Source organism: Nansenia antarctica, assembly GCF_963989245.1.
Source record: "Nansenia antarctica genome assembly, chromosome: 9".
Lineage (NCBI taxonomy): Eukaryota > Metazoa > Chordata > Actinopteri > Argentiniformes > Microstomatidae > Nansenia > Nansenia antarctica.
In genome coordinates, this window is record NC_137679.1 from 1,716,714 (window position 1) to 1,729,621 (window position 12,908).

General features: G+C 44.7%; 1 protein-coding gene across 2 annotated transcripts; it reads left to right on the top strand.

Annotated features, from left to right (window-relative positions):
* The first annotated feature begins 1,832 nt into the window (after positions 1–1,832).
* rnf141 (ring finger protein 141) lies at positions 1,833–12,585 on the top strand. Of its 2 annotated transcripts, none has more exons than XM_080538836.1 (6): positions 1,833–2,082; positions 3,673–3,888; positions 7,073–7,181; positions 7,893–8,077; positions 8,484–8,591; positions 9,934–12,585. In XM_080538836.1, exons 2-6 carry the CDS (start codon positions 3,761–3,763, stop codon positions 10,082–10,084), a joined length of 681 nt encoding a protein of 226 aa, XP_080394962.1. In that variant the 5' UTR covers positions 1,833–2,082; positions 3,673–3,760; the 3' UTR covers positions 10,085–12,585. The 2 variants fall into 2 exon arrangements, with proteins under 2 accessions (XP_080394962.1, XP_080394963.1); XM_080538837.1 differs by having other exon boundaries at positions 3,676–3,888.
* Positions 12,586–12,908: the final 323 nt, after the last annotated feature.

Here is a 12,908-nt window from a genome sequence, read left to right on the forward strand (position 1 = left end):
CTTTTTAATGGGCTTATAGAAGGAACCCTCATCCCCCAGACCATTGAAAAAGTCTCTGAAGGCAGCTTGACCTTTCTCAAAGTGAGTTCTTACAAGCTCAGCAGCACTGGGATGTGCGATGGTTTTTGTGTCCAATGTGAGCAGATCTTTGGACTCTTCCTGGAAAGGATTGCCCAGATCCTTCATCACATCAAACAACTTTTGGACCTTGTCAGTGAAGGACTTCTGAGACTGACTGGTCTGCTCATGATGCCTGACATCTTTGTTTGCTTCTTTGACTTGAGATGCCAACTCATACTGGTTGACTAACTGGCTAACTTCTGGTCCAGACACCATCCACCGCCTCAATGCAGATGGATCCTCTGTAAGGCCAATGGCACCACCATCACCTTTAACAACTGCATTGGCCTGCTCGTGAGCTTGGTCAATGGGTAAGCCTGAGAACTCCCTGTGAGTCTTGTGGACCACAAACTTTCCAAGCTGAAATTCATGGAAAACCTGAGGATGAGTTTGCTCCAAAGACGCCAATTGACACAATTGAGTTCCAGTAAGGATACATTCATTTTGATGTTTGGACCATTAACCCATTTCTGTTCATTCAAGTTCTACTCCAAAAAACGTTATTTTGCATCTGATGAGGCGGCCATCTTGAAAAGTGGCAGCCATCTTGGATTTTCAGCTGGAAACCGTACTTTTCTTAGAAAGTACATCCTGGACATCATTTGTGCCAAATTTGGTGCTTGTATCACCAAGTGAACGATTCTTATGAAATATTGATTTAATCTGCTGCACTAATAGGAGGGGGCGTGGCTTAGCGATAGGAGGGGGCGTGGCTTAGCGATAGGTCCCTTATAAAGGCCGGGGCTGCAGGGAGATTTTTAAACCTTTTTAGCATTCAGCAGAAGCCTTTTTATCCAAAGAGACTTACAACAAACACATTTGTCTAAGTAAGTGAATCACCTGTCCATCAGTCAGCATAAGGAACAGTCATCTATGCCAGGGGGGCATTGGCAGTTACAAAGAGAGAAGAAGTAAGTAAGTAATGAATGAATGAATGAATGAATGGTCTTTATTGTCATTGCTACAGTACAGGTACCAAACAACGACATTTAGGAGGGGGGGCTCCCCTGGTGTTAGGAAAGAAAGAAAAAAAGTAAAGCTTTATATTATAGCACCTTTCATTACAAGAAATGCAGCTCAAAGTGCTTTACAACAGGAATAAGAACATGAAAGAAGGAAGAATTACTCTTTTTAATTACTCTTTTTAATTATTATTATTATTATTATTATTAAGTTATATAGTAGAGAAACTGTACAGCAGGGGGGTAGTTGAGGATGAGGAGGTCTTTAGGATGAGATGAGCCCCTCTCTACCTGATAGGGCTAGGCTACCTAGATAATAATAATATGTATAAAATAATAATAATAATAATTATTATTATTTAATTAGCACAGCCTTTGGTCACACAGCCATTTGTACACATCGCTCAGACGACGTCATCACACAGCGACTGTTTTGTGAAGGGCTGTGTTTGAAATGGCATACTAGCATACTGCATACTAGCATACTCAATGAGTATATACTGCATACTGCCTACTAAATTCATAATAAGTATGCCAATACCAGCCGACCGAAAATCTAGTATACATTTCTCGCATACTCAAATTTCACATAATCTACAGTGTGAACGCACTGCATACTCTAAATCTACGTCACATCTAGTATGAGTAGTATGCTAGTACGCCATTCCGAACACAGCCAAGGAGTCACTCTTCTCACGTGACGTCATCACGCAGCGACTGTTTTGTGAAGGCTTCACTCGCCCTCTTTCTCGTCTGAAGAAGAAGAAGGGTGATTGATTGTAGTCTGTGTGTTGCCAGACTGGCAGGATGGTTTTGGGTGGATTCGGCGGTTTCTAGACTTGTTGGTCGGGCTGGAAATTGTCAATCCTATCTGGCAACCTTGGAGTGTAGAGTTATAGAGTATGCTGACGTCACTTACTGTATCAACAAGAACCCATAACAACAACCCGACTGCGCATGCGCAACATCGATGTTGATGACACATAGTTCATAGTACATGGTAAGCTTTTCATGTTTATTTACAAAATACTTCTATGTAGCTATGTTAGCGTTTAGAGACAACGTTTGATCTTGTTGTTGTTGTTGTTGTTGTTGATGTTGTTGTTAGTCTAACTAACTATGCGACATAGCAGCTGTGGTTGTTGGTTCATTTGATCACAACTGATAGAACTAACAGTACAGGACACTAAATATAAGTACAGTGTTAATTCATAGTTATCTAAAGAGCTACGGGGGGGGGGGGGGGTCCTTTAAGGGTTTGGTTGAAAATATGATCTCCAATAAGTTGAAAGCCATTGTTAGGCTAGGTAGGGTTAGCACGCTACTGCTGCCCTGATGACGTCACCGCCCAGCCTGTCTGACGTCATGAATGAATGAATGGTCTTTATTGTCATTTATACAGTACAGGTACCACAACGAAATTTAGGAGGGGGGGCTCCCCTGGTGCTAGGAAAAAGACTAAAAACAAGAAGGGAAAAGAGCTGGTTTACATAAATAAAGGCTATGTACACTATCCACTATACTATACTTCTATACTATACAATAAAACACTGTGCTGTACTCTATGCTATGCTATAAATATCCTAACTTTTTTTCCTATCTCTGAACCTTATGTACACATGGGTTGTCATATTGCACATAGTGTTATTGCACATTCATTAAAGTGTCGCAGTAGCAGATTGAGAATGTTCACAGTTGTGTTTCAGTATTGCACTTATGTTTACAATCTAGTAGCTGCCATCAAATCATCACGGGGTTCAGGTGGTGTTGGGGTGATCAGGGGTTCAGCGAGTCATCTTTCTGAATAGGTGACAACATGAAGTCCTTTGATGTGATTGTACATAAACCCCCTGCTCCTAAATATGTTGGAGACAGACAGTAGACATGTACTTTACCCCCAATAAAAAAGTCTTCATTCTACAGGCAGTTGATCAAAGACTTATAAGCAGCCTTTTTAGCCTTGGCTGTAAACACCACCCAGATACATGTCACACCAGAATAACAGAGTTGTAATGCTTGCCACTTACAATTTCAGGATTATCTCTTACCACCTAGACCTAGGACACATCTCTTACCACCTAGACCTAGGACAGAGCCATTACAGGATGGAACTCTTTACCCAAGCATGTTAGTAAAACAAATTCTAGAGGCACTTTCAAGAAAACAATAAAAGAGCACTTAACTAACTCTGAATGAACAGTAGATGATTTATCTCGTTTGCTGATCTGTTGTATTTCATTTCATTTCATTTATTTTATTCCTTTCTTTTGTTATTATGATGTCTGTATGTATACAATGTTGACAATTGTCTGTATGTATACAATGTTTACTGCCCCCTTGTACTGTCTCTCCAGTGTCTATAAAAAGACAGTTTTTCTTCTATCACGACGACTGCCAATGGCCCCGGGCCTGAGCTAGATTACTCTTCTTGCCAAGACTGGTGAACTGACGACTCACTTGTCAAACGTCTCGATTGTAAATCGCTTTGGAATAAGGCGTCTACTAAATGCCTGCTAAAAATGTAAATGTAAATGCAAACAAACAAACGAACGTACAGTTGATTGATTGTTTTGTTTCCCTCTGAACCCAGCAGGTGAAGGACGTTGGTTCTGCGACCGCCGCCAGGCCCCTGTGCTGAATGAGGTCCGGTCCCGGAGCGGTCCAGTGAGGCTCTCAGCATGGGCCAGGGCCCGGGGGTGATGGGCCGCCTGCCTGAGAAGCTGGTGAAGCACGCCGGGCTGGTGCGTGACAGCGGCGCCCTCACCTACGACGAGTTCCTGGGCCGCGTGGCGGAGCTCAACGACGTGTAAGAGCCCCGGGCGCTTCTGTGATATAAACCCCACAAAAAAAGTTCGGAAACGTTATTTTGGTTGATTAATCCTCCCCTTTAATACTGTAATACCAACGGAAGAATATTGCAGGGGATTTTGGCAATTTTTTGGGGGCCGCTACCCACACGTTTAGCTGTGTCGCTCATTCCACGAATGGATGATCCTTACGAGTTGTACCTCGTTGTAAAGGTGACTAATCAGGCTTTCCAACGATATAAAATACAATACCAATTGGTATTATTAAAGGGGAGGAAGAATCGACTGAAATAACGTTTCCAAACTTTTTTTGAGGAGTTTATATATATTTTTCAAATATATTTAGTTTCCTTGAGAGTAGAACACGGAGCACTGCGACAACACAACATCCAACAAGACAGACAGATGCCCACAGCACAAGCTAAAATAAACAACAACAAAAAGAAAAACAAACAAACAAAAAACACAGAGGTGCTACCAGAGGGCAAGACAAACAAAATACATGTTTACAATATTCTGATCAATATATAAATCGATATGTATTAATATCCGCAGTAGTGCGATCGGAAAAGTAATACATATTTTAACAAGCCTCATTCTCGCTGCCTATGAGGCGGCGTAGCTTGTATCTAAATTCTATCTCTTTTGCGTCTGCGTGGCCGTTATTAACTCCACTGCCTGCAAAACTGCCAACCTTCTTGACCGCGAAGTTGGCTTTAAGTCCGTAGTGAAAGAAACCAACACGTTACTCAATCCAGCAAGCACGATGTTCCTTCAAGCACCTAAAACTGTCCAGGTGCCAGGAAAAGCGGGAAACGCAAAATGTCATCGGATGAAACACCATTGCCGGTGTTCTGTCAATGTCTGCTGCCTTGTCAATGTAGCTGCCTTGTCAATGTCTGCTGCCTTGTCAATGTAGCTGCCATGTCAATGTCTGCTGCCTTGTCAATGTCTGCTGCCTTGTCAATGTCTGCTGCCTTTTCAATGTAGCTGCCTTGTCAATGTATGCTGCCTTGTCAATGTATGCTGCCTTGTCAATGTCTGCTGCCTTTTCAATGTAGCTGCCATGTCAATGTCTGCTGCCTTGTCAATGTCTGCTGCCTTGTCAATGTCTGCTGCCTTGTCAATGTAGCTGCCTTGTCAATGTATGCTGCCTTGTCAATGTATGCTGCCTTGTAAATGTCTGCTGCCTTGTCAATGTAGCTGCCTTGTCAATGTAGCTGCCTTGTCAATGTATACTGCCTTGTCAATGTCTGCTGCCTTGTCAATGTATGCTGCCTTGTCAATGTCTGCTGCCTTGTCAATGTCTGCTGCCTTGTCAATGTAGCTGCCTTGTCAATGTAGCTGCCTTGTCAATGTCTGCTGCCTTGTCAATGTATACTGCCTTGTCAATGTAGCTGCCTTGTCAATGTAGCTGTCTTGTCAATGTATGCTGCCTTGTCAATGTAGCTGTCTTGTCAATGTCTGCTGCCTTGTCAATGTATGCTGCCTTGTCAATGTAGCTGCCTTGTCAATGTATACTGCCTTGTCAATGTAGCTGCCTTGTCAATGTATACTGCCTTGTCAATGTAGCTGCCTTCTCAAACAATCTATGTCCGCTGAGTAGGGGAGCCAAATTGAAATCTTGAAGCAATCCAAGGAATTAATCGTCCCCTACGGTTTTTGTGTGGCAATTCTGCAGAGTAGCAGAGCCTGCTTGACACAGGTATCATAGTCCAGTGTGAGGACACGCGCCATCATAAGACATGGGTCCCAGTGTAGCTGGTCACCCCAATCCTGGCTTCCCTCCCCTGGCTCCCCGTCCGCTCCCGTATTGATTTTAATTTACTTTTGATTGTTTTTAAAGCACTGAACGTGCAGGCACCCCCGTACTTGGCTGACCTATTGTGCCACCACACCCCATCCAGAGCCCTTAGGTCAGCTGACCAACTGCTTCTGGAGGTCCCCAGGACCAAACTAAAAACAAGAGGGTATAGAGCCTTCTTCAAAGCAGCCTATCTAAAAGGCTTTTAAAAAAACTAGCTAAAAAAAACATCTCTTCTCCCTGGCCTTTGACCTGAGGTGAGCCTGCCTCCCGGACAACTGCACTTTTGCACTTTTATTTGTATTGCACCTTGTTTTTAGTGTGTTTTATCTTTTTTATCTGTTAAGCACTTTGGGCGGCTGTTTGTCGTTGAACATTTGTGCCATATAAATAAACGTTACGTATTACTTCCTGGTTACCGCACAGCCTCCTTGTATGTTAGGAGCAGGACATAACAGAGGCCATCTTGTTATATGGGAAATTCAGCCCTGCTGCTCCAATTCGGTCCATTTGAGCATTTCAATTCAATACGAAGCTATGGTTCAAGGGTGCTTTATTTGTCACATGCACAGAAATACAAAGTAAAACATGCAGTGAGGGGCGCTTAGGTGGCTTAGGTTCGATTCCGGCCGGGGACATGTCCTGCATGTCATCCCTCCTCTCTCTCTCACCCATCCTTCCTGTCTAAATCTTCACTGTAACTGTCAATAAAAATGAAAAATATGAGTGGGACTGCCCCACTCAGAAGAATTAGTGTTGTTCCGATACCGATACTAGTATCGGCATGGCCACCGATACGCACAAAAATGCTGGTATCGGTATCGGCGAGTACTTAACAAAAACATACGTTTTTTTTTTTTTTTTTTTTTTACTTAAGTTTTACAAAAACTTTACGAGTTTTACAAAGGTTTTGAGCAGTGCCAGACTAAGTGTTAGCAATAATTTTACATCGAGGTGAGTATGCGGCTCAAAAAACATGTTTTTTTGTTTTGTTTTTTCAAACGCCGTGGTATCGGATCGGTACTCGGTATCGGCAAGTACTGCACGGTCAGGTATCGGTATCGGTTTCGGGATCAAAAAATGGTATCGGAACAATGCAGTGAAATGAAATGACCCTTGTCACTCAACACTGTGCCAGAGAAGAAAAGACAATAGTAACAATAAAAGACACAGGACGTAAGAGACACAAAGTGCTGAACATAAAGTGCTGTGCAGTAGCAACAATGTTTTGTGAAATGTTTTGGATGTGTATGACTGTGTGGACCTCGTTGGTTTCCCACAGCTGTTGGATTGTTCCTGTCTGAACAAAACAACAACAGAATAAAGCATTGTGTCCCTGGCGTCTGGAGAGTTGACATGTTTCTCTTCTCTGCTGGCAGGACGGCCCAGCTGGCTGCAGGCCAACAGAAGCACCTGCTGTTTGAAGTCCAGCCAGACTCTGACGCCTCGGCCCTGTGGAAGGTGGCGGTGAGGGTAGTGTGTACCAAGGTGAGAGAGACAGACAGACAGACAGGCAGGCAGGCAGGCAGGCAGACAGACAGACAGGGAAGGTGGCTGTCAGGGTAGTGTGCACCAAGGTGAGAGAGAGAGAGAGACAGGCAGGCAGGCAGACAGACAGACAGACAGACAGGGAAGGTAGCTGTGAGGGTAGTGTGTACCAAGGTGAGAGAGACAGACAGGCAGACAGACAGACAGACAGACAGGGTGGCTGTGAGGGTAGTGTGTACCAAGGTGAGAGAGACAAACAGACAGACAGGCAGGCAGGCAGACAGGCAGACAGACAGGCAGACAGACAGGGTGGCTGTGAGGGTAGTGTGTACCAAGGTGAGAGAGACAGACAGACAGACAGACAGCGGTGGTGGTGGTGGTGTGGATAGTGTGTACCAAGGTTATTATTACCAATTTTTGGCATTTAGCAGACGCCTTATTCCAAAGCGACTTACAATCGATACATTTGACTAAGCAGGTGAATCATCAATCCACCAGTTGTAGCAGGAAGAGTAATCTAGCTCAGGCCCGGGGCCATTGGCAGTCTCAGTGATAGCCTCCCCTTTTGGCATGTGTGTGTGTGTGTCTTAGACTGGCAACACAGTGTTTTGTTGATGTCACCATGGTAACCCGGCGTCTCCTCTCGTTACCCTGGTATAACCCGGCGTATCCTCTCGTTACCATGGTAACCCGGCGCCTCCTCTCTGGCAGATCAACAAGGAGAGCGGGGTGGTGGAGGCCTCGCGCATCATGAACCTGTACCAGTTCATCCAGCTGTACCGGGACGTGACCAGCCAGGCCGCGGAGGTGCTGGCACCAGGGGGCGCCAGAGAGGCCGGGACCTCCGGACCGCTCTGCTCCGCTGACTCCTGCCAGGCCAGCATGTGGATGGGCAGGTGTGTGAGGGGGGGGTGGGTGTAGGTGTGTCTGTCTGTCTGTCTGTCTGTCTGGGGGGGGGGGGGGGGGGTGTAGGTGTGTCTGTCTGGGGGGGGGGGGGGGGGGGTGTGTAGGTGTGTCTGTCTGTCTGTCTGTCTGTCTGTCTGGGGGGGGGGTGTAGGTGTGTCTGTCTGTCTGGGGAGGGGGGGGTTGGTGTGGGTGTGTGTGTGTGTGTGTGTGTGTGGGTGAGGGGTGTGTGTGTGTGTGTGTGTGTGTGTGTGTGTGGGTGAGGGGTGTAGGTGTGTCTGTCTGTGTGTCTGGGGGGGGGTGAGTGGGGGAGGGGTGTGTGTGTGTGTGTGTGGGGGGGGGGTTGGCCCTGTTGTGTGAGATGTGCCGTACTGATAAAGCTGCTGCCTCGCCTTGCAGAGTGAAGCAGCTGACAGATGAGGAGGAGTGTTGCATCTGCATGGACGGCCGTGCCGACCTCATCCTGCCCTGCGCCCACAGCTTCTGTCACAAGTGCATCGACAAGTGGTAGGAACACACTACTACACACACGTACTGGAACCAAACTACACACACACACACACACACACGTGCTGGAACAAACTACACACACACACACGTGCTGGAACAAAACTACACACACACACACACACACGTGCTGGAACAAAACTACACACACACACACACACGTACTGGAACAAACTACTACACACACGTACTCTCTATGACCCAACACAGAGGAAGTACGCTGCCCCCTGCTGTTGGAAAGAGGAAGCGTTTCATCTTCTTTTGGCTCTCTATACAGTTTGGGATTTTGAAAATCAAACAATTACTATGAGGGTTAGTAGATAAGTAGATGTTCTCGTGACTAGAAAGCCCAGCTGTGGAAATTCAAACAAGTTTGTTGTCGTAAGCTTGAGAGACTCCAGGCTTTGTTTTGTATCGGCACTGCTGTCCAAAAGCGGTTAATATAACGTTTGCATATCCACAGTATATGTACATCCACAGACAAATCTAATTAAATTGAAACACAGTCCTTTTTCTGGAGGGGTAATTACCTTAACACTAGAACAGCCGTGCCTTTTTTACTATAAGAGCCGCCTCGGCGGTCAAATGACCATAGACTTTACAATGTTCAAGCTGCTAGTTACACCCAATGACCACTAGTTGGCCGCTTGTAAATTAGCCTGCTTCCTACACAGAAAAATGGCAAAATAGCTTCATACTAGCTTATCCTGATGTGATTTTGAAAATGTAAGGATACTGGGTGGTAGAACGCACATATCTAGGAAAAGTCATGAAAGGAGGGTCCTGAAATTTGATCGAGTGCAAAGATATACTTTTTTCCTTTACTCACAGGGTCAAATGACCCCTCATGGCTGATGTTCTCACATGAAAGTCCGAATCGAGACCCGGAGCAAGTGGATGAGTTTGCAACATTGTTGCATAAATTATTTCTCTGATTTGCGTTCTCACAGCCCTTCATGTAAACGAAGTAACATACGCAATCGAAGCAACAGACGTGGTAGTAAAATAGAAAATTGCCCGTTCGTCCTTCTCTTATCCAGATCAACACGCGTGCGCTGTTGTTTTCCTATGGACAGACCTATGTCCTATTTCCTATGGACTTTCCTATGGAGTCCTATGGACTCGATGTGTCGCTTCTAACCGGAGAGAAACCACCCTTTTCAAGCGGAGCATCCGTAGGTTCTTTGCTCCGGGAGCAACTTCGAATGCGCGTTCTCACAGCTCCAAACGACGCAGAGCAAAGCGAATTTTATCCTAAACTCCGATTCCAAGTGAAGCAAATGTTCTAGTGAGAACACACCCTGAGTGTTAACCGAATTAACAGTTGTGTTTGTTTCCTCAGGAGCGGCCAGAGCAAAAACTGTCCCATCTGCCGCCTGCAGGTGACGGCCGCCAACGAGTCGTGGGTGATGTCGGACGCCCCGACGGAGGAGGACATCGCCGGCTACATCCTCAACCTGGCGGACGAGGCCGGACACCCGCACAGGCCCTAGAACACTGAGCTGAGCAGGGTTGCCAGATGGGCTGAGCAGGGTTGCCAGATAGGCTGGGACAACAACATTGAGCTGAGCAGGGTTGCCAGATGGGCTTGGGTAGAACACAACAACACTGAGCTGACCAGGGTTGCCAGATGGGCTGGGTTTTTGGGTGGATTTATTTAGCGGTTTTTAGACTGTGGTTAGGCTGGAAATGGTTAATCCCCTCTGGCAACCCTGACACTGAGACACTTTAAACCTGACCACTAAGAGACACCACGATGCTGACGTCGAACTACGAACGTAAACGGTCCTAACTTGAGTGTCATGCGGGTTTGGCTACTCTGAATTTCGCACGTTGACGACGCACAGCAAACACGTCAACCGCGCATGAATCTCAAGTTTGGATGTCGGCCATTTTGTAAATCGTTTCGGGGTTTTGCGTATAGAAACGATTTTGTTTGTTTGCTCTGTAGGACTTGCCTGCTGTGACGTGTTATTATTCACTGGTAGCAATAACCCTCGGCTATTTTCTACTATTCTTTCTTTTTTATTTTCTTCTCGTACGTTTTCAAGATGATTTTTACATGAATGCTCTCAAGCTTGTGTGTGTATATCAAATGTAGAGGTGTATTACATACAAGGATATGGAATGCAACAATCACATCTAGTTGTTCTTGTTCCTGCTTGGTTGATTGCCTACTCTTATAATCTTAACTGAGTTAATTGCACTTTGAATACTGAGGTAGTTGTCGATGTTTTGGTATAAACATTTTCAGCAGCTCTGTATCTGCATATGAGACGGACCTCGAGTCTAGTCACTATAATAGTCACGTGGATTTAATTGAAATCATATAACATACTTAATGTGAACCTGTTTTTATTTTTAATGACATTTTTTCGAAATTATAAGTTGAGTCTCATGGGTGGTTTAACCAAACAAATCAGGATGACACTTCTATTTTGCTTTGACTGACACTGAAATATTAATTAATTAGACCGAAAATAGATCTATAGATTAGGCTTAAGTGATATTATTCACTTTAGGCCGCGTTCGTAAATTCGCCGGAGTGCACGCTGGGTTCGACGTCATAAAGAGACCAAGTAATTTGATTGGACAAGAGGCAGTCACGTGGACGCTCCGGCGCTCTCAGAGTGAATTTACGAACGCGGCCGTAGTGAAACAAGAATGTCAGCGTTAAGGCATATTTCTGTAGAAGCACATAAAGCCTGCTGTATGTCTGAAATCGATGCTTGTTTTATCTTATAAACACAATGTTATTCATATTAGGATAACTAAAGATTTGAGCTATTTTGTGTGTGTGTATATATATATATACTCAACACCTAGCTGTTGCTTATTAGCTGTTTTAACTATTTTGGGAATTTGGGCATAATTGTTTTTACTTCCCTAGGGTGTTGTGGGTTCATCCCATGATGCATTGCGGTAGTTAAGCAGAGTGCAGCAGTTGTGCGCTAGCTGACCCTGACCCTGACCCTGACCCTGACCCTAACCCTACCATTCCCACCAGCATTGCTCAAATGCTTAACCAGGAGATGCTGTACTTACTTGATTACTTGATGGATTAAAAAAACAAAGCTGTCTGGATGAACCAAAAACACCCCGAGTACGTCGAAAAATAAGGTGACGCTTCACAACGAATAGTAGTGTGTTCCTTTAATCCACGAGAAATGCGCTGTTAAAAATCGGACCACAAATAACTGACTGTAATATTGGCCACTGGCCCTTCTGAACCTTACTGTAGCTGGCTGTGGAATAAATATTATACATCATTATTACTGTGCATCTCTGTGTAGTAGGACATGCAAAGATAACATTTGTTATTTTTCCATACCAACGTGTAGTGGTATCATAGTCGTACAGTTGCAGGTTCAGTAACCTTATGAAGGATCTGTTGTCGGTTCCCAGAGCTAACGCCTAAGGCTTCGGCTCAGCGGGCTAACACAGGCCTCAGTAGCATCGACTGCCTGGCTTCGACACTCGGTTGGTTTCAGAAAGCAGAGATAGACTGGCTGTGTTTGGTTCTAGAAGCAGAGAGACAGACAGACTGGCTGTGTTTGGTTCTAGAAGCAGAGAGACAGACAGACTGGCTGTGTTTGGAAAGTACAACACAAATATAACCAGCAGCATTAAAAAGTTCCATGGAACGGAAGGTAGTCTAGACAATACGAACACAGCCTCTGGTTATGAAATACTGTTGTTGCTGGAGAAGCTGCTTTCCTACATTTTGTGTGCAGTGTTCTTCGGTGGCCTGTAGGTGGCAGCGTCTAATTACTGTAACTGAAACTCGGCAGTTGAACGATAGCAACAGTATGTTTCGATTTGTAAGAAATGTCTAATTCAGGAAGTGTGATGTACAACATTCTGTTTGAACTAACTGATTAACTTAACATTTTAACACTAAACAGTCTGAGTTAATTAAACCTGTTTTCAGACATCCATGAAATATAAATCAACACTTTTCCTCAGACTGCTGTGTTGTCCTCAATAAAGAGATGTTCACCTTTTGCATTTCAGGTTTTTGTGTTTCATAGTACTGAAATGTTCTGGATTTCTGCTATTTCCAGTATCATACAGTGGGGGAAATAAGTCTTGATATACTCAGGGTTCCCGCGCTGGTCTTAAAAAGCTGTTAAGTCTCAAATCCAGCAATCCAATTTATAAGGCCTAAAAAGGTCTCAAGTTGTAGTTATTCGGTCTAAAAATGAGGTGCTAGGTCTTAAAAACGAGATCCTGCAAGGAAATCAGTCCGACCACATCTATTTACACGGAAATTAATCAAGCTGGAACCAAAGAAATGCCAATTCGCTTCCTTTTTTG

What these genes read in the sequence shown, in the direction of transcription:
- rnf141 (XM_080538836.1), top strand. Translation starts at nt 3,761, where the DNA reads ATGGGCCAGGGCCCGGGGGTGATGGGCCGCCTGCCTGAGAAGCTGGTG. An exon ending in TGAGGGTAGTGTGTACCAAG is followed by an intron (nt 7,182 to 7,892) that starts GTGAGAGAGACA and finishes CCTCTCTGGCAG; the next exon opens with ATCAACAAGGAGAGCGGGGT. An exon ending in CACAAGTGCATCGACAAGTG is followed by an intron (nt 8,592 to 9,933) that starts GTAGGAACACAC and finishes TTGTTTCCTCAG; the next exon opens with GAGCGGCCAGAGCAAAAACT.